Genomic DNA, 21,902 nt, shown 5'->3' on the forward strand with positions numbered 1-21,902 from the left:
CTAAGAAGATGCCCAATTATTTGTCTTCTTGTCCTTGCTCTATGGCAGTCCATCGTCTCACATTGTTTTACTACTAGAAAACATTAAACTTCATGTCCATCAATAATAGTGAGACATTCGATCTTCTATATATAAATAAAATTTGAGCATGTATCACAAACACACAAACACACAAACACACAGACACACATGTACACGCAGTTTGGTGTCAAAACTAAAAGAACATTGGATACTACAAAATGAAAAGGTAAACTAAAGAAGTGATGAACATCCAATGAATGAGTGACACGGAAAAGTCACATTCATCCACTTTCATCTTCTCTGAATGAAGAACCTGTGGGATCCCGATCATCTCCCAATCACAATCATAAAAATCAAATCCATATCTCATGTGGGGGCCTTCCTTTGGACACCTTTGTGTTTCCTACTTGGCCCCTTCACACACCCAACCTAACATTCCTGCTCACTCTAACAACACATCCCATTATGTTATTTTGCACTTAATATTATCTTTATAAATCAGTCCAACAAATCAAGCACAAAGAACACTAATATTTTTCCCTTGCTAAAGAACAGATACTATACAGGGAGTTCATTCAATGGAGGCAACAAGATAAGATTTGGATGATTTTGATTATTGTAATATTAATGTTTTTTGTGTGTTTAGTTAGTGACATTAATCTTGACTAAATGCCTTATTAATTACATCATTATTCAAAGTAAAACTTTTCTTCTCTTAAAAAGTTTGTGGAGTGGAGTTGTTGTTAATTTGTTAATTTTAAATGTGCTCTTAAATCATCCAACCAAACCTTTCTTGTCTGCATTGGGCAATGTAATCTATGAAACCACAATATTTTTGTCACCCACGAGATAAAAAGGGAAAATTAAAATAAAGTGGATGGTGATGATACGATAATCTCACTTTATTAAATTTCTGTTTTATTAGAGGAAGATTGGTTACCATATATCTTATGATTTAGATATTTAATTAACTACATGAATCACGTTTAATTAAGTATTGTTAGCCATATATAGTGGACATGACTTGTCAATCCGACATGAATTAGATGGTATGGATTGATGTCACTAGATAATACTTATTATATATACTAAGTACATGATAAATTTTTAAAATGAGTTTTATGATGCATCAAGTTGTATGAATCCATTTATTAAAGGTATCCGTATAAAACAATATTTGCTTATATATCTATACACATGCAAATCGTTTTAATTTCTTTATATATCTTGTTGATAACAAATCAATTAAAAGAATTATTAAAAATCCAACTATTATTTATTTATATTAATTTGAATATGGAAAAACAGTGATTAATTTATATAAAATTCCCTAAGAAGATTAGTTAACCATAAAAATATATAAAGAGATAAAATATATATGACAATATAATTTTTATGTAAGTATATTCACAATTACTCACTTTTATCAAATGAGCAAGCAAATTTCTGGTTATTAAATGTATTGGGAGACCTTCTATGGAAATAATCAAGCATATTAAAATGAGAATCATTTACTTAAAGAGCCAAGAAATAATTTTTTAAAATTTATTTATTATTTAAGTATCACAAAAGTACCAAATATATTACAAGTTGACATATTATACATACACAGAATATTACTACTATATGCACTTCTTTAGCTAGATTCCAAACTATATATTTTATCTGTTTACAAGCATGTTTCTTATTTTTACTTTATCAAAATATTCTTACTCCAATTTGGAACAATAATACTATATCAAAAGAGGGAGTCACATTATAAATATTTAAATTTAGTAATAAGAATAAAAAAGAACATAAAATAAAATATAAATTATTCTCATAGTCTCTCCAACTACAATTATTAAGTTTAGAATAAGATCTTCAAGTACAAAACTTTAAATAGAATATATTCTTTTATGAACTTAATTTATTAATTAATTATTTTTATAATAAATTGACCGAAAAGTATAATTACAACAAACTAACAATCAAGAAATAACAATTTATTAAACTTCATTTGTTTAATTTTAGATGTTTTAACACTACAAACAAAAGAAATACATTGAAATTCAACCTAATGATTAATTACTTCACAATAGAAGATAACAAAATATTTATTAAAATGATTTTATGAGGTTATTTGTTGTTTAAGCTTTCCATGCCATCACTATCACTGAACTAAAATATCATTCAATCATAAAAATATCACAAGTAGTTAATTATTGACTATGCTGATGAAACAAAGCTCCCTATTATTATAAGATTTTAAATTTAAATTTTAAAAATAGTTTTTTATTCAATATTTTATAATTATTTTAGGTTTATTAGTTATTTTATTTTTATTTATTTATCCAGTAATTTGTCATTATTTACTATTTGATCTACACTCTAGGTTGTATAAATATTTGTTTTAGGGTTTATGAGAGGTGATGGTTTTATTGAAATTTCATGTTCTTGTTTATTTTATTCTGGGTGTGAGTTCTTGTATTAGAACTGCATCAATTATAACAAGCTAAACACCAAGAAATAACTTAATTAACTTTTATTAGTTTAATTCCTTGATGTTTTAACATTATAATCAAAGAAGTTTAGGATGCTTAATTGCAAGTTAATTAGCTTAAGTAATGGCCATAATGAAGATATAAAAACAGTCATTAAATAATCATTGTAAGGTTGTTAAGCTCTTCTTTCTTTGTGATTAAATATTAGAAAAATGGTAAAATTACTTGTATGAATTATTTTTTAAGCTTTCTTTTAATATATATTTCCAAAAAAAATATAATGGTAATATTAAAGATATTGTAATATTTCATAACAATCTCAGTGCTCACAAAAAGAAATTAATGTCGAAGAAATGCTAGATATCTAAAATTTAGAAAGGGATGTAATTAATTAATACATGAAAAATAAGGTTTGATCCATAATTAGTTGAAGCAGTTTATATTAGCAACATATTATTATATAAACAATGTAAAATATAAATATTTATTTATACATAAAAATCTGGGCCTACTTCTTGTCATTCTGGGCCTAACAAAAGCGGCCCATAAATTGTTTCACTATTTCTGATTTTTCCCCCAATTTATATTTGAAAATCTTGAATTATCTGAATAATTCATGTTCAAAAATCTTATTTGAAATAAAAATATTTAGCATGTCAAAATCCAAGTCCGTGCACAAATGTAGATATTTTTTCTTTATGTATCTACTTTAATAATTACATCTATACCAAATTTATAATGTTGATCATTTAAATAAAGAAATAAACTTAAAAAAAAAAAATATTCCCATGTTGATAACGAAAATCTAAAAAAAGGTGGTACTGGGAATTATATATTTAAATTAAAATTAAATATTCCTAATAGTAAATACTTTTTCTTTTTAGAAGATTTGAATAATTGGTTTAGACTTTGACTTAGATAATCCACTTAATCTAAATTACAAAACTTCCACATAAAACACCAAATATTGATCATGACTTCTCTTATTGGTCTTCTAAATTCTCATCTCTTGGGATCTTGATCTTCCAATTATTTGTATTTATTTTCTAACTTTCTAATGTTGCAATTAGGTACATGCATGTATGTCTATATGTCATTATAGCTTTACTTGCAGGGTAATTAATAAATCCTATTGAATATGGAGTCCATGCCAACATAGTGCTTAGAATTCAATGTAAATTAATTAAAAAAATAATGAACATTTATAATACAACAAGCATCATGTTAAAAGGCAGGATATATTTTGTCACTTATTTTTGCATATATATATATATATATAATGTCTTCTAACGATAAATGATGTATTATTATTCAGCTTCTAAAAAGTTAGGGATAATGTCTTCTAGCGATTTGGGTTGTAGTGGTTGTCTTCAATATATATATATATATATATATATATTAAGGTGTCATCAGCAAACTAATTAATTAAACACTTGCATTAAGATAAAAATGGCAACAATTAACGTATGAAATAAACACTTTTTAAAAATTATATTATTTTTAAAAATGTTATATATGTACATATATATATATTTTTAAAAACTTGATGGTACTCATAGAATGGAATGCCATAAATTAATTTTCATGAGTGCTTTTTCCTGCCCTTGAGATAAAAACCACACGCACAAATTTATTTCAAGAACCAAAGATTAATTTCAACTCCATCACCTGGTACAGAAAAGTCTTATATATATATATATATATATATATATATATATATATATATATATATATAGATAGATAGTTTGATTGATGGAGTCCTAATATAATCCTTCTAACCAATGATATTACCAGCACGGTTATAGTTGCAGGTGATGAAGATGCCACCATTGTTACACACCACTGTTGAGTTGTGTGGAGCCTGATTATACTGAACACCACTTGTGTTATTTAAAATTTTTTTGAGGGGTATTTTGGAAATTTCCATTGTACTAGGGTTTTTTCTTCTTTTTCCCCCTCTTATATATATATATATATATATATATATATATATATATATATATATATATATATATATATATATTCATCCTTGTAAAAGTGGAAAAGAAAATAGTGAAATCATCGGCCAGTGGGACGTAGCCCTAGTTTTTGGGTGAACCACGTAAATCTCTATGTTTTTCCTTTTTTTGCTTGTTTTATTTTATTCTTGCCTTTTTTTATTCTTGCCTTTGTTTCTTAGTTCTTAACAATTGGTACTAGAGCAAGGTCTTTTTTTTTTGTTTTTTGCGTGGGAGCAATGGCAGAGGAAGCAGGAAAGGCATCTGGAGTAGAAAAGTTTGATGTCACAGACTTCGCGTATTGGCGGATGCAGATTAAAGATTATCTGCATGCAAAGAAATTACATCTACCTCTTTTGGGGATAAAACCAGAGAAGATGAAGGCTGAGTATTGGGTTCTTCTTGACAGACAGGTACTCGGAGTTATCAGATTAACTTTGTCAAGGTCTGTTGCACATAATGTTGTGAAGGAGAAGACCATAGCAGATGAAGGCGTTATATGGTATGCATGAAAAGCCGTCGGCAAATTACAAGGTGTATTTGATGAAGAAATTGTTCAATTTGAAGATGGCAGAGAACGCATCAGTAGCACAACACCTGAATGACCTCAACACTATCACAAATCAATTGTCGTCTATAGAAATTGATTTTGATGATGAGGTTCGTGCTCTGATCATTCTGGCTTCTTTGCCGAACAGTTGGGAAGTAATGAGGATGCCAGTAAGCAATTCTATGGGAAAAGAAAAGCTCAAGTACAATGATATACGAGATCTAGTTTTCGCTGAGGAGATTCGCAAAAGAGATGCAGGTGAAACTTCAGGATCTGGCTCTGCCCTAAATCTTGAGACAAGAGTAGAAACATTAACAAAAGCTCAAATTGGGGTAGATTAAAATCCAAAAATTTCAATCAAAACAGAAGTAAATCTAGATCAGGTCGTCCAGTACAATGCTGAATTGTGGAAAAATAGGTCATTTCAGGAACCAATACAAAAGCCCTAAAAAGAAGAATGAAGATGATTTTGCTAATGTTGTAACAGAAGAGATACATGATGCATTACTTCTTGCAATAGACAGTCCACTTGATGATTGGGTTTTGGACTCAGGAGCTTCATTTCATACCACTCAACACCAAGAGATCCTACAAAATTACACTGCAGATGATTTTGAGAAGGTGTATTTGGTTGATGGTTCAGCCTTGGATGTTGTAGGTGTGGGAGAAGTCAGGATATCATCGCCCGGTGGATCCATCTAGTCATTGGAGAAGGTTTGGCATATTCTAGACTTGAGGAGGAATCTGATTTCTGTTGGGCAGCTTGATGATGAAGGGCATGCAATTCTGTTTGCTGGTGGTACCTGGAAGGTTACAAAGGGAGCTAGAGTATTGGCTCATGGAAAAAAGACTGGCACTCTATATATGACCTCATGTCCAAAAGATACAGTTGCAATTACTGAAGCAAGTATTGATGCAAACCTATGGCATTGCAGGCTTGATTACATGAGTGAGAAAGGATTGAAGATGTTGTTGTCAAGAGGAAAGCTACCAAAAATAAAGTCTATTGATTATGACATGTGTGAAAGTTGCATCTTAGGAAAGCAGAGAAAGGTGAGATTCTTGAAAACTGGTAGGACTCTGAAGGCTAAAAAATTGGAATTAGTGCACACTGATTTGTGGGGACCTTCACCGATTGCATCACTTGGAGGTTTAAGGTACTATGTAACTTTTATCGAAGACTCAAGCAGAAAGGTGTAGGTTTATTTTTGAAAAATAAATCAGATTTATTTGAGACTTTTAAGAAGTGGAGAGCCATGGTTGAGACAGAAACATGTTTGAAAGTAAAATGCTTAAGATTAGATAATGGAGGGGAGTATGTAGATGGAAGGTTCAGTGAGTATTGTGGTGCAGAAGGAATTAAGATGAAGAAGACTATTCCTGGGACACCACAGCAGAATGGTGTGGCAAAGCGCATGAACAGAACTCTCAATGAGCGTGCTAGGTGTATGAGGCTACATGCTGGGTTGCCAAAAGTTTTTTGGGCTGATGCTATTAGCACTGTAGCTTACCTAATAAATCGAGGACCATCAGTTCCTATGGAGTTTAGAATTCCTGAGGAGGTTTGGAGTGGTAAAGAAGTGAAGTTTTCACATCTAAAAGTTTTTGGGTGTGTATCTTATGTTCACATTGATTCTAATGCTCGAAGTAAACTTGATGCAAAGTCTAAAAAATGTTTTTTCATTGGCTATGGTGATGAGAAATTTGGCTATAGGTTTTGGGATGAACAAAAGAGAAAAATCATTAGAAGCAGAAATGTGATATTCAATGAATGGGCTATGTACAAGGATAGGTCAACCATACTGTCAGATGTCACAGATCAAAAGAAATTTGAGTTTGTCAACTTAGATGAATTAACTGAAAGTACTGTTCAGAAAATGAGTGAAGAAGATAAGGAGAATGCAGATTCACAGGTTGATCAGAGTACAACAGTAGTTGATGTTCGCAGATCCTCCAGGAACATTAGACCTCCTCAACGTTATTCACCATCACTAAGTTATCTCCTACTGACTAATGGTGGTGAACCAGAGTGTTATGATAAAGCTTTACAAGATAAGAATTCAAGCAAGTGGGAGTTAGCCATGAAGGATGAGATGGATTCCTTGCTGAGGAATCAAACATAGGAACTGACTGAGTTACCAGCAACTAAGAAGGCTTTGCACAACAAGTGAGTATACAGAATAAAGAATGAGCATGATGGTAGCAAACGATACAAGGCCAGATTAGTAGTTAAAGGGTTCCAGCAGAAGGAGGGCATTGACTACACTGAGATATTTTCTCCAATTGTGAAGATATCAACGATTAGACTGGTGCTTGGAATTGTAGCTGCAGAGAATTTAAATCTTGAGCAGTTAGATGTAAAGACAGCGTTTCTTCACGGTGACTTGGATGAAGACATTTACATGCTTCAACCAGAAGGGTTCGTTGTTCAGGGGCAAGAGAATCAAGTCTGCAAACTAAGAAAGAGCTTGTATGGCCTGAAACAAGCTCCAAGACAGTGGTATAAGAAATTTGATAGTTTTATGCATAAAATTGAGTTCAAGAGATATGAAGTTGATCATTGTTGCTATATCAAGTTCTTTGACAATTCCTATATCATCTTAATGGTGTATGTAGATGATGTGCTCATTGTAGGGTCTTGCATTGAGGAGATCAATTATTTGAAGAAACAATTGTCAAAATAGTTTGCAATGAAGGATTTGGGAGTTGCAAATTAAATCCTTGGTGTGAGAATCATTAGAGATGAGGCTAATGGTATATTGAAGCTTTCACAACCGGAGTATGTGAAGAAAGTTCTTAGTAGATTCAATATGAATGAAGCCAAATCTGTAAGCACACCTTTGGGTAGTCATCTTAAACAGAGCAAAGAACAGTCACCGAAGACAAAAGAAGAAAAGGATTACATGAGGAAGGTGCCCTATGCTTCAGCTATTGGCAGCTTGATGTATGCTATGGTGTGTACAAGGCTAGACATTGCACATGCAGTGGGAGTTGTGAGGAGATTCATGAGTAGGCCTGGAAAACAGCATTGGGAAGCAGTTAAGTGGATTCTAAGATATTTGAAGGGCTCATCAGATATATGTATTTGTTTCACAGGTGTAAGTTTGAAATTGGAAGGTTATGTAGATGCTGATTTTGCTGGAGATACAGATAACAGGAAGAGTACTACAGGGTACATCTATACATTGAATGGCACTGCAGTTAGTTGGATTTCTCAATTGCAGAAAGTTGTTGCTCTCTCTACAACAGAAGCAGAGTATGTTGCTATTACAGAAGCTAGCAAGGAGATGATCTGGTTACAAAATTTTTTGGCAGAATTGGGAAAAAGGCAGGAGAATAGTATTTTATTCAGCGACAGCCAAAGTGCCATTCATCTTGCTAGGAATTCAGCATTTCATTCAAGAACCAAGCATATATAGTTAAGGTATCATTTCATTCAGACTTTATTAGAAGATAAAGTGTTGCCTCTTGAGAAGATTCCAGGCAGTGAAAATCCAGCTGATATGTTAGCCAAGATAGTTATTGTTAACAAACTGAAGCTATGCAAAGCTTTAGTTGGTTTGAGCACCTGATGATTAGAAGGTTTTGTCGCCGGCATGTTGTTCAGCTGTGTTTCTTTGAAGATTTGAAGCTTGAGAACTTGGATGAGATTAGTCTCCAAGTGGGAGATTGTTGAGTTGTGTGGAGCCTGATTATACTGAACAACACTTTGTGTTATTTAGAAATTTTTGAGGGGGTATTTTGGAAATTTCCATTGTACTAGGGTTTTTTTTTTTTTCCCCTATATATATATATATATATATATATATATATATATATATATATATATATTCATCCTTGTAAAAGTTTTTTTTGGGGAAGAAAATAGTAAAATTAGCCGGCGGGTGTGGATGTAGCCCTAGTTTTTGGGCGAACCACGTAAATCTCTGTGTTTTTCCTTTTTTGCTTGTTTTCTTTATTCTTGCATTTGTTTCTTAGTTCCTAACAACCACACGATCACAACCAATGCTTGTTGAGGTCTTCCACACCACCTGACTGTAATGCCCACACACCTTCCCTTCAACACATGTGTTATTCTTATAATCACAGTCTTGTCCTTCAGAAACCCATGCATTCACTGCATCAGTTGCACTGTAATCATCCCCAGAACTCCCAAAGAGGTTCTCACCATAAAGTCCATTGGAGTGGATGAATTGACAATCACCGATCCTTTGATCGGCGTAGTTTTTTGTGTAAGCAGCCACGGTGTCGTCCCATGTAACTGGACCGACGCCAACCGTGTTTCGAGCTGAATTGTGGGCATTAACAAAGTCATCCGGTGAGTTTTGTGCCATTGCATGGCCTACCATGCCTAGTGCCATGATGCATGCTAAGTAGATTACAAGCCTGGAGAAGGCCATGGAGTTTAGGGTTATTGTTAGGGTTTCTTTCTATCTCTTCTGGTGCAAAATGTGCTTGCTTAATGTTCAGGAGGTATTGATAGATCAGGGATGGTTTTAATTTCTTTGTGAAATTTAAGGTCACTTGCATATTCCTTTATATCATGTGCATGTAGAGATGGGCCTCATGTGTGTCAGTGTGTGGGATGGTTAATAATTGGTATAATACCCGAATTGGTTTATTTACTTTTCTCTCTCTTCCCTTTTGGTCCCTCTTATAAAAAATGCTCCCAAATAGTCTCTCTACTCTTGAAATGGTTCTACTTAGTCCCTTTTACTCTAAAATGGGCTAATTAGTGACTGTATTTTCAAGAGTAGAGGGATTAGATAGGAAGAGACTAAGAGTATGTAGAGGGACTAAATTGTTGAGTTAGGTCATTTTCAAGAGTAGAGAGACTAGTGTGGAACATTTTTAAGTAGAGGGACAAAAAAAAGAGAAAAGTAGAACAATCAATTCAAGTATTATACTTTAATAATTCATAGATAGAAAGACTCTTGACTTCTGAAATTTAAGGTCACTTACATATTCCTTTATATCATGTGCGTGTAGAGATGGGCCTTATGTGTGTCCGTGTGTGGGATGGTTAATAATTCATAGATAGAAGACTCTTGACTTGGAAAATTCAAATTCTTTTATGCCTATGTGAAGGCTTGATTTGCTCATTGATTAGAGCTATTTAAAAAAAAAAACTTCAATATTAATTATTTAATTAAGTTTATATTTAAAAAATCTGAATCATATTTAATTATAGTTGATTAATTAATTTATTATCATGTTATATTATAAATATAAATAAATCTTATATGTACACTTGTAATATATAAAAAAGTAATTATATTTTCTATCAGTGTTGTTTTGTAGCATTTGAAGTGCTTTTCATTGAATTAAGTTGTACCTTTTATAATAAAAGTTTTATAATTTATTATTTTTTTAATAAAATAGATAAATTATTTACTTTAATTAATATTGTGAGAGGGAGTTTATCCCTCAACCTCTCACTTACCATCTTTTCTAATATGAAAGTGGTATTGATTTATTTATTTAAAATTATCAAACAATCATGAATTAGGATTTCAATGTTTATTTTTGATAAAAGAACCCAAGAAATATCTCATGGCCTTCTTTCAAAAGTTCATACAACTTTGTCATTGTGGGATGCTTTGCTTCAAACGTGTGGCACATTTTGGGTGTAATGAAAGCAACTGGACAAGAATCTACGTCAAGTGCATGAGCCATCAGGCCATGCATGTCCGATAAATTATGCCGAAAAAGTAGAGCCTTGAAAGAATAATCTTTAATTATGTAACTCTCTCTCTCTCTCTCTCTCTCTCTCTCTCTCTCTCTATATATATATATATATATATATATATGGTGATCATAAATAAGATTTCCTATCAAGTGAAAAATAACCGAAGTCATAAGAGAAAATTACCAGCATACCCCTATAAAATGAATAATTATTAATATACTCTCATAAAAGTCAAGAACATATATTTATTGAAAATCCACTCACATTTTATGAAAAAACATATATTTATCTTTATTTTTGTTTTTATCTTCTTTCATGCCCAAAGATGATTGAGAAGAGAAAGGGTATATATGATGATTTAGTCTTTCTATAAAATTTTTTAGTTAGCTTTTAGTTAGCAAAGTACATAATTAATGAATATAATTTTTACAAGGGTATGTAATCAATTTTCTATTTTGTAGGGATACATAATCAAATTAGTAATGAACACAATAGATACATAAATATATATACCAAGGAACATTTCTCATATAATTTCTAAGCATAACTTTTTTTTGAAGAAACTAAAGAAAAATTGAAAATGAACAAGATTTTTGTAAATAATGAATTCTCTTTTCAACGTGAGAAGAGAGTTCAACTCTTATTATATTTATAGACTTTGTTGCAATAAAAAATAATACACGGAAAGGAAGGAAAATAGGAATTCAAATCAATCATACAAAACATGGAAAAAAAAATATTGGAATCAATCAATTCCTATCTTGGGTTGTCACTTGCCATTATTTTTGTCCGCCACTTGTCGTGAATAAAGGAGATAAATCCTCTTGTTCCAACTTACTATTTTGAGATGATTTGAGTCTCCGTACAATCCCTTGAATTATTCTCATAATTAGGAATGACATCCTTGAATTGATCAGCTTCCTTATAATCTTTCTTAATAGAAACCAGTCTCGAAAGAAATTGAATTCTTTGACTACTATTAATTAGTGGGTCAAATCATATTAACTAAATTTAGGGACCGTTTGGATCACGGAATGGGAATGAGAATGAGAAAAATAGTAATAATAATGGCAATGATAATGGATGGTAATGGAATAAAAACTGTATTTCTTGTAATCTTGATGTGCACACATGGTATGAAATGAAAATTTTATGCACCTAAAATAATTAATGCTGATTAGTACCATACAATTGTAAATCACCCATTTGGATGGACAAATACTTTATTTTAAATAAATATGTAAGGCTGTACATAAAAATGTTTGTTTATGTGTTTTTTTCCATGTATCTTAGTTGGAAGATATATCTATTTAAATTATTTTTTCATATATCTTCTATTATGATACATGGAAAAATAATACTATTTAAATTGTTATTAATTATAAATACTATTTAAATTTTAAAATATTTATTTTGATCCGTATAAGTTAAAGTTGGTAAACTTCAAATAAACATGTTTCTTAAAAATCAACCTTACCCAACTCCAATCCGACCACCCACCACTTGCACGTCCACCAAGGCTACACAAGTACATGTGTTATTATTACATATATACACATCTTTAGCAAGATACCAAAAACATATTATACACAAGTTCTTCTAAGTATTTTTAAAATTTATTTATTATTTAAGTATATATCACAAAAGTACCAAATATATTACAATTGACATATTATACATACACAAGAATATTACTACATATATGTACATCTTTAGCGAGATCCCAAACTATATATTTTATATGTTTACATGCATGTTCCTTTATATTTTACTTTATCAAAATATTCTTATTCCAATTTGCAACAATATTACTCCATCAAAAGAAAGGGGAAGCCACATTATAAATAGTTAAATTTAGTATTAAGACTCAAAAGGAACATTAAAAAATAAATATTAATTATGCGCAAATCTGTTTGATTATAATTATTAAGTTTCGAATCATATCTTCAAATACAAAACTTTAAATAGAATATATTTTTTTATGAACTTAACATAATTAATTAGTTATTTTTATAACAAATTGACTGAAAGTATAATTATAGTAAACTAACCACCAAGAAATAACAATTTATTAAACTTCATTGGTTTAATCCTAGATGTTTTAACACTACAAACAAAGAAAAATATTGTTGAAGTTTTACCTAATGATTAATTAGTTCAAAATGAAGATAACAAAATATTTATTAAAATAAATTTTCTAAGGTTATTTGTTTGTGTTAGCTTTCCATGCCATCACTATCATTGAACTAAAATATCATTTAATCATTAAAAAAATCACAAGTAGTTAATTATAGCAAGCTAAACACCAAGAAATAACTTAATTAACCTTCATTAGTTTAATTCCGTGATGTTTTAACATTATAATCAAAGGAATTTAGAGATGCTTCATCGCAAGTTAGCTTAACTAATGGTCATAATTAAGATATAAAAATACTCATTAAATAATCATTTTAAGGTTGTTTAATTAGCTCTTCTTTCTTTGTGGTCAAATACTAGAAAAATGTTAAAAATTACTTGTATGAAATATTTTTGAAGCTTTCTTTTAATATATATTTCTAAAAAAAACATTATGAAAATATTATTGATATTCTAATTTTTTATAACAATCTCAGTACTCGTAAAAAGTGATTAATGTCGTCGAAGAAATGCCAGATATCTAGAATTTAGAAAGGGCTGTAATTAATTAATACCTGAAAATAAGGTTTGATCCATAATTACTAATTAGTTGAAGAAGTTTATAGTAGCAACATATTATTATATAAACAATGTAATATACATATTTATAGAGAAAAATCTGGGCCTACTTCTTGTCATTATGGGCCTGACAAAAGTGGCCCATAAATTAGTTTACTATTTCTGAATTTTCCCCCAATTTATATTTGAAAATCTTGAATCCTCTGAATAATTCATGTTCAAAAATCTTATTTCAAATAAAAAAACATTTAGCATGTAAAAATTCAAGTGTGTGCATAAATGTATATATTTATCTTTATGTATTTACTCTAATAATTATATCACTATTTACAGGCATTGTTACTAGCACTGTTACGGCCGTAAGCCCCAACATGAGAAGCTTATGGGCTCTGTTATGCTCGTAAGCATTAGGTTATAAGAACCCTTCATTTTTGAATTATAAAAATTAGAAATTAGGGATTTTGGGGGTTATTCTTCTCTATTCTTTGGATACTCTTTGGGCAATGATTTGGGGGATTTTCATCGCATATCTTACCCAAGGAGGAGAAAGCAAAAGGAAGAGATTTGACAAAGGTTCAATTCTTCAAGGAAGCCATTCATGGAGAGATCTCACCGGTGATATTAGGGAGTTTTCTAAGAACATCATCCATCCAAAGAGATTGCAAGCTTTGAGAGAGTTTTATTATTCTCATCATATATTTTATTTCATTTGGATTGGATTGTTGCTCTCCATTAATGGAGGGCTAATTTGTTAGATATTTGCGTTGGGTATGTGGAACCTGATTGTATGACACCCCAGGAGGTGCAGGAGAGCATCGGTTTAGGTTGGAGGTGCGGGGAGAACGCCCCGCAGTTGGATACAAGAGTAATTTGTATATGGTTAGGATTATAGTTTGATAATCTTGTAAAATTGTACCCAGATAGGATTTGTATCCAGATAGGTTTAGGATCTGGATAAGTTTAGGATCCAGATAGGGTTAGGATCCAGATATGATTTACCCTCTTCCATATATGCCTCAGAGTTCTAATCCAGATATGCCTCAAAGCTTTAATCCAGATATACCTCAGATTTCTTCTATATATAGGCAGTCCCTTTTAAGATGTATGTGTGCTTCAGATATTGAAATAAAACCTTAGTGCGGCCGTCGGCGTAGGCAATCTTGCCGAACCACGTAAATATTGTCTTTCTTGTGATTGTTTTCTACTTTATTTTTCTCTCTCAATCTTCAGTGGGAATCCGAATTCCCAACAGTTTGGGCATAGTTGAACTCTAAGGTTTATGTTTTGACATTGGTTGTTGGATTCATGTGATTTACTTGTTTTTTTTTATTGCAATCTATTTTATTTGAATCTAATTGTGCATTTGCATGCTTGATTGTTATTCTGGTGAAGGCCCTAGTTATCATACTTGATATGTTTTGTGACGAGAAAAAATTCGCACCTAGTATAGTGATAATTTAAAGACACAAGTGTATGTGCCGACCGTGTAATAAAGTGTGCGTAAAAGCAAGGTGTCGGTCCATAGGGAAGAATGAGATTACTTGTAGTAACCCTAGTTCCAAAAATTAGACTAAACATTTGAGTGATGTGTGTGAATAAAAGATAGTAAAAGCTAGATATACGAAATAATTAAAGAGGAGGGAAATCAGGGGATGAGACGATGTCTGGGCATAGTATCCCTATAGGGTTTGATAAAATACATGACAAAGGTTTTCTAAGTATGCAATCCTATTTGAATCGAGAGTTTTCTTGAATCATATTAAATCCCTTGGTAGAGGGTGAAGAATAGCTGAATCGGTGCAGAGCTGATTTAGTCATCCGCACAATCGCATTAGCACTTTATGATGCTTCGCTATGGGCTAATGAGAATCTCTTAAGTAGATAATCTCTCTTATGATCGGAGAGATTACCCATAATCCGAATATAGAGTAGAGATGCGATTTCTCCTAAAATCTACTCCACATGATTGCAAAAAGCATGGAGATTACTCATTAACTCACTCGGGATAATCTCCAAAGTACCCTATATTTAGGCTTACTCACAATACTCTCTAATCATGGCATGTTTATGCTAGGCAAGAATTTCTTCTTATTACAAAGCACTTCAAGTATGATAACTACTGCTTTTGCCAAAATAGAAATCAAGTATTCAAACATGTAATTAGATTCAAATATGATTAATGTCAAAAGATAGAACCCTAGAGTTCAACTATGTCCAAAAACCATAAAAATTAGTTCTACATTATTTGAGAACAACAATCTAATGCAAATAAATTAAAATACATAAAGAGAATAATAAAATTCCCTCAAAGCTCATAATTTCCTTGGATGGATGAAGTTCTTCGAAGATTCAGCAAACTCACTGCTGAGATATCCACGAATGACTCCCTTGAAGCTTTGAACTTTCTTCTAATCTTTCCCTCTTGTTTTCTCCCTTCTCCGGCAAGATATACAATGGAAAACCCCTAGAGAAGAAGATCCCCCCAAAAGCCCTAATTTATGGCTTTTGTAACCGGGGAATCGGGGGTTCTTACACCTGTAATAGTGCCCATAAATAGTGATTTACTACAGTACATGAACAATGTACTACTACAATAACCCCTTGCACCCTGAGGCTTAAGGCTGTAACAGTGCCCCTGAGGTTCTTTTGTTGGTGCTTACGATTGTAATAGTGCTCATAAATAGTGATTTGCTATGGTAACATGAACATCGTATTGCTACAGTAGTACCCTATGATAACATCTGTAAGCTCGCCAGTAAGTCACTTTAAAATCTCTGTTTTTCTTCCAAAATTAGCTCAAATTGCCTCAAACTTGTTCCTCTTAATCTATATGTTTTCATTTTAGCCTGAATATTAAATAGAAGCGTATTAAGCACAAAATTTAATCATATAGTTAACAATTACATGCAAAGTGCTATAAATAGTGGTAATAAAATACATTCATTCAAGCTCTTATCAAATTAGACATACCGCGATTAGAGGAAATTGTGAGTAAGCCTAGAAATATGGTACTTTGGAGACCACGTCTCCCTCAATTCTCCCGAGTGAATTAGTGAGTATCTCCGTATTCTTTGCAATCATGTGGAATAGATATGAGGAGAAATTGCATTTCTATGTTGTATTTGGGTTAGGGTAATCTCTCCTCTTAAGAGAGATAACCTACTTAAGGGATCCTTGTTAATTCACGGTGAGGTTTCATAGAGTATTAATACAATTGTGTAGATGACTGTTTCAACTCTGCACCGATTCAGTTACTCTTCACTCTCTACCGAGGGGTTCAGTTTGATTCAAATAACCTCTTGATTTAAATAGGATTGCATAGTTAAACAACTTTTATCCTACAGTTTATCAACCCCTAGAGGAATGCTATGTTTGGACATCGTTTCCTCGCATGATTTCCCTCTTGTTTTATTTTGTACTTTTTGCTTTTATTTTCTTTTATTCACGCACAACATTTGATTAGCTAGTTAATTGTCAGAACTAGAACTAGGGTTACTACTGATATTCTCAATCTTCTCTATGAACCGACAACTTGATTTCACACATTTTATTACGCGATCAATATGTACACTTACATTCCTATTAAAAACTCATTTTTGTACCAATTCTATCATGCTGATATAGGATTTTTATTATAGTGTATAGTGGATGCACAAATACTAAACCATATGCTTTCCTTTTGAAAAGAACCCAAGGAATATCTCATGGCCTTGTTTCATAAGTTCGTACAACTTTGTCATTGTGGCATGCTTTTGCTTCAAACGTGTGGCACATTTTTGGTTTAATGAAAGCAGCTGGACAAGGCTCTACGTCAAGTGCATGGGCCATGCATGTCGGATAAATTGTGCCAAAAACGTAGAGCCTTGAAATAATAATCTCTCTCTCTTTATATATATGGTAATCATAAATAACATTTCCTATCAAATGAAAAATAACAAAAGTCATAAGAGAAAATTACCAGCATACCCCTATAAAAATAGATAATTACTAATATATTCTCATAAAAGCCAAATACACTTTTATTAAAAATGCACTTACACATTTTATGAAAAAAATATTTATTATTTGTTTTCTCTTTTTTCATGTCCAAAGATTGGTGAGAAAGGATAAATGATCATTTAGTTTTTCTATAGAATTTTTTAGTTAGCTTTTTGTTAGCAAAGTACATAATTAATGAATATAATTTTTACAAGATATGTAATCAATTTTTTTTATTTTTGTAGGGATACTCATGTTAGTAACGAACACAATATAGACATAAATATACAAAATAATTAACGTTTCCATCAAGAAATTAAGATTTTGTGAATAATTTGCTAGACATATGACTTGATAATTAAGAAAATGGTATGCTCTAGAACAAATCATATATAAAGTAGGAGCTTTTCTTTGAATTTTTTCTTCAAAATTTCTAAGCATAAATTTTCTTCCAGATATTTATGAAAAACCCAGTCTTAAAAGAAATTGAATTTTTTACTGTCATTAATTAATGGGTCAAATCATATTAACTAGATTAAGTTGTTTAATTTATCTTAATGTGCATATATGGTATGAAATGCAGACTTTATGCACCTAAAATAAAATTGTACACAAGAATGTTTGATTTGCTTATGTGTTTTCTCCATATATATTTCTTGGTTGGGAGATATATTATCTACTCTATATATTAACTTATATTAAAAACTGATTAATAATTAAATTGTCATTTAATACAGATATTTTTAAAATCTTAAAATATATATTTTGATTAGTATAAGTTAAATTCGATAAACTTCAAATAAACATGTTTTTTTTAAATAAAAAAAACATAAAACAAATTCGACCTTATCTCAACTCCAGCCCAACCATCTTGCACGTCCACCAAGACTACACAAGTACAAGTGTTACAGTTTAAGTTTAATTAGTTGACACTTACAAGGACTCCCCAATTTTTTCTAATATATACATATATATAGTTATATATATATATATATATATGCATGCACGCAGGATGATAGGCTGATATATAAGTCGAGTAAAGATCTAAGAAAACTAACTGAATTAATGCATGCGTTTGGCTCTATAAATCTAACAGCACACCACGAGAGAGAGAGAGAGAGAGAGAGAGAGAGAGAGAGAGAGAGAGAGAGAGATTAATTCATTAATTTATTCAATAAGAAAGCTTTATTTAAAACATCTTACTCTTGATGTCTTATTCATAAGTAAAAGCATCAATGCAAACATGCAAGATGCTACTCTAAAATAACCCTTTAAACCATCATTTATTCTTTATATCCATGAGTAAATGCATGCATGCAAGCAAGATGCTACTCTAATAACACTTTAAACCATCTTATTCTTGATATCATATTAATTCATACGTGCATGCATGGATACATGCAAGTTATAATAAGCCTTCAATATGGGCGTCTTCCGACAACATTCCCTGGAGGGTCATAGCTACAGCACATGATGACGCCACCATTGTAACAATTTGTTCGACCACACCCAATTCTAATTGATCTTCTTGAAACTACTTGTGTGTAATGTCCACATACCTTCCCTTCTTGGCAGGTATTGCTGGTGTAGTTATAATATGGTTTTTCTGCATTGACCCATGAATACACAGCATCATATGCATTGTACCCAGTCCAAGACCCCCAGAAGAGGTTCTCGCCATAAGGCCCATGAGAGTGGATTAACCTGCAATCACTGATCCTTTGGTTGGTGTAATTCTGAGCATAAGAAGCCACGTCATCATCCCATATCAGTGGATCGAGATTGACCTCTTTACGAGCTTGGTTCTGGCCTCCGAGGTAGGCTCCTTGTTCGTTTTGAGCTAGGGTTTTGTCAGCCATGGCTAGAATCCTGATACATGCCAAGAAGAAAGCAAACTTTTTGGGAAAGGCCATGCTTGAAGATATTAGGGTTAGGGTGTGGGTTATGGTTAGAGCTCTCTTTTGTTATTCTTTTTTGGGATATTTATAGATAAAAATTGATGTTTATAGGTGAAGATGGATGTTAAATTTAAGAAAATAGTCTTCTGTTTTTTTTCCACAAGTTTGGATATCCACTTTGAGCCTTACATCATTTTTATTAATTGCACTTCTCTTGGTACACAGTATTGTTTGAATATTCTCACATATATATATATATAATATGAGGCATTTTTATACATCTCTTCCCAATTTAATATATTTTCATATAATATATCTATAAAATTTCATGTCTTCTCATGTAACTTCATTGTCTTTTTTTCTTAATTGTATATATATTTCGCTATAGTCACCCAAATTTTGATGTATATTGACTAATTTTTAAGTATGACTTTTTAATATTATTTTAATTTTAAATAAATTACCTTGTTGATTAGAGTTTCGTCCATTTTCGCTTCCCAAGGAAGTTTCTTATTTGACTAGATATATTTAATTAAAAAGAACTCAAAAATCAAAAGCACAAGCTCCTCAAGTAATTATTTCTCAATCACAAAACTCATAATTGTTTATAAATATTTGAAAAAAACTTTATTGATTTGCTTATACATACACACCTACATGAATGAAAAAAAACTAACCAATTATATGAAAGCATAGATTCATCATTATCATTTTTTTTAAAAAAAAAATTTAAGATAAAAAAATTATAATTTAATTTTTCTTGCGATGAGTAAATATCATTTATTTTATTATTTTATTATTTTTTGATAAGTGTGACAAAAACATATACAATCAGGTCGGGTTTGCACATTCATGCATACAAGGGACAAGCGGTTCATATGCCCTCATCCTGCCAATATGGGAATTGAGTAAATATCTAGTATTTTAACACACACACAGATATATATATATATATATATATATATATATATATATATATATATTAAAGAAACTCTCATTTATTTATCATAATCAAAGCCCTTACATATGCATGCCTCATTCTTGGTATCACTTATATAATTAATTCATGCAGCATGTTTCTTTGAAACCCTAATCCTTCAATAAGGCCACTGGCCAACGATATTTCCGGCCGGCTTATAGTTGCAAATGATGAAGATGGCACCACTGTTGCACTTCACACGAGCACAACCGATGCTCGTCGAACTCCTCCACACTACCTGAGTATAATGCCCACACTGTTTTCCGGCAGCGCAAGTGTTGCTAGCATAATCATAGTACTGTTTCTCCGACACCCAAGAGTTCACAGCGTCTGCCGCCGTGAACTCAGCTCCGGAGCCCCAGAAGATATTCTCACCGTAAGGGCCGCCGGAGTGGACCAACTGACAGTCACCAATCCTTTGGTTGGCGTAGTTCTGAGCATAGGCTGCGACGGTGGCATCCCATGTCACCTGACCGACACCGACTGCGCTACGAGCTGAATTGTGAGGATTGATGAAGTCTTGAGCTGAGTTTTGTGCTAGGGTTTGTTTTGTCATGGCTAGACGTACCATGATGCATGCCAAGCATAGTGCAAGCTTAGAGATGGCCATGGAGCACATTTAGGGTTAGGGTTTTTTTTTGGTTGGTTTAATGGTGCAAGATGGTGTGTTCTATATATGCTGAGGTTTATATAGAATGTAGATTAGGTTTTAATCTTGGAAAAAAATGGATGGTTTGATTGACTAGAAGACTTAGATTAGAAAAAGGAAGTTGCTTAGAATGACCAGTAACTTCTTATTTTGATTTTTATCCCCATGTTAAGTTGTGGTTCATTGAATCTGAATTTTCTTAGTATTGAGCCATGCATGTTTCTTTGTTATCATGCTTATCTTGTTAGATTTAGTCTCTGAGTGTTTGTACATATATTATTTCTTTTAGACTTGTATATTTGTTTTTGTAGAAATATTCAACTTTAAGTGAAAGTGATGCATGGAAGTTTGCTAGTTTGGTATATATATGTGTCAAGAAAACAAGGGATGTGCATTGAATTTTAAAAATATTAACTCTATTATTCTTTTATCTCTTCTTTACGTAATTTGATCATCTTCTTGATCTGTCCATTTTTTCATGTTTACGAATTAAGAATTAATTAAGATAATATATTGAAAAGAGAAGGTCTGATTTAAGATATGTTGGAGAAGTATATATATATATATATATATTAAAAAATCTTTTGAAACAAACTTCCCAATTAAAGAATAGTTGATTGGGAATTTGAGAAGAAAATAATAATAAAAAAAAAAATCAAGGATAGGAGATTGAATAGTGTCCGATTTTAAAATGAGGAAAATAGTGCATACAAGCGAATTCAACTGTTAAATATTATAATATCTGAGCTTTTACAGAATATTGGAAAAGGGTGCCTAGCTATGAGATTTACATAAAGTATACTACACAGCTTCTAACCATTCAAATAGCAAATTATAGCATAAATTAATAATTTAAATACCATCCTATGCAATAATATAAGATTTAAAAGGATGTATATATATCAATCATATTTGAAATATATATATATATATATATATATATATATATATATATATATATATA

General features: G+C 31.5%; 3 protein-coding genes across 3 annotated transcripts; all 3 read right to left on the reverse strand.

Annotated features, from left to right (window-relative positions):
* Positions 1 to 4,278: 4,278 nt before the first annotated feature.
* Positions 4,279 to 9,454, reverse strand: LOC120252884 (pathogenesis-related protein 1-like). The gene is made up of 3 exons (XM_039261084.1): positions 9,046 to 9,454; positions 7,020 to 7,022; positions 4,279 to 4,346 (listed from the first exon to the last, which is right to left on the reverse strand). The coding sequence occupies exons 1-3, from the start codon at positions 9,449 to 9,451 to the stop codon at positions 4,279 to 4,281; spliced, it is 477 nt and encodes a 158-aa protein (XP_039117018.1). The 5' UTR covers positions 9,452 to 9,454.
* A 9,376-nt stretch (positions 9,455 to 18,830) lies between these two features.
* LOC120252883 (pathogenesis-related protein 1C-like) lies at positions 18,831 to 19,360 on the reverse strand. The gene has a single exon (XM_039261083.1). The coding sequence runs from the start codon at positions 19,323 to 19,325 to the stop codon at positions 18,831 to 18,833; it is 495 nt and encodes a 164-aa protein (XP_039117017.1). The 5' UTR covers positions 19,326 to 19,360.
* A 947-nt stretch (positions 19,361 to 20,307) lies between these two features.
* LOC120252856 (pathogenesis-related protein 1-like) lies at positions 20,308 to 20,935 on the reverse strand. The gene has a single exon (XM_039261051.1). It carries the CDS (start codon positions 20,906 to 20,908, stop codon positions 20,408 to 20,410), a length of 501 nt encoding a protein of 166 aa, XP_039116985.1. The 5' UTR covers positions 20,909 to 20,935; the 3' UTR covers positions 20,308 to 20,407.
* Positions 20,936 to 21,902: the final 967 nt, after the last annotated feature.

Source organism: Dioscorea cayenensis, chromosome 24 (assembly GCF_009730915.1).
Source record: "Dioscorea cayenensis subsp. rotundata cultivar TDr96_F1 chromosome 24, TDr96_F1_v2_PseudoChromosome.rev07_lg8_w22 25.fasta, whole genome shotgun sequence".
Lineage (NCBI taxonomy): Eukaryota > Viridiplantae > Streptophyta > Magnoliopsida > Dioscoreales > Dioscoreaceae > Dioscorea > Dioscorea cayenensis.

What these genes read in the sequence shown, in the direction of transcription:
- LOC120252884 (XM_039261084.1), bottom strand. Translation starts at nt 9,451, where the DNA reads ATGGCCTTCTCCAGGCTTGTAATCTACTTAGCATGCATCATGGCACTA.
- LOC120252883 (XM_039261083.1), bottom strand. Translation starts at nt 19,325, where the DNA reads ATGGCCTTTCCCAAAAAGTTTGCTTTCTTCTTGGCATGTATCAGGATT.
- LOC120252856 (XM_039261051.1), bottom strand. Translation starts at nt 20,908, where the DNA reads ATGTGCTCCATGGCCATCTCTAAGCTTGCACTATGCTTGGCATGCATC.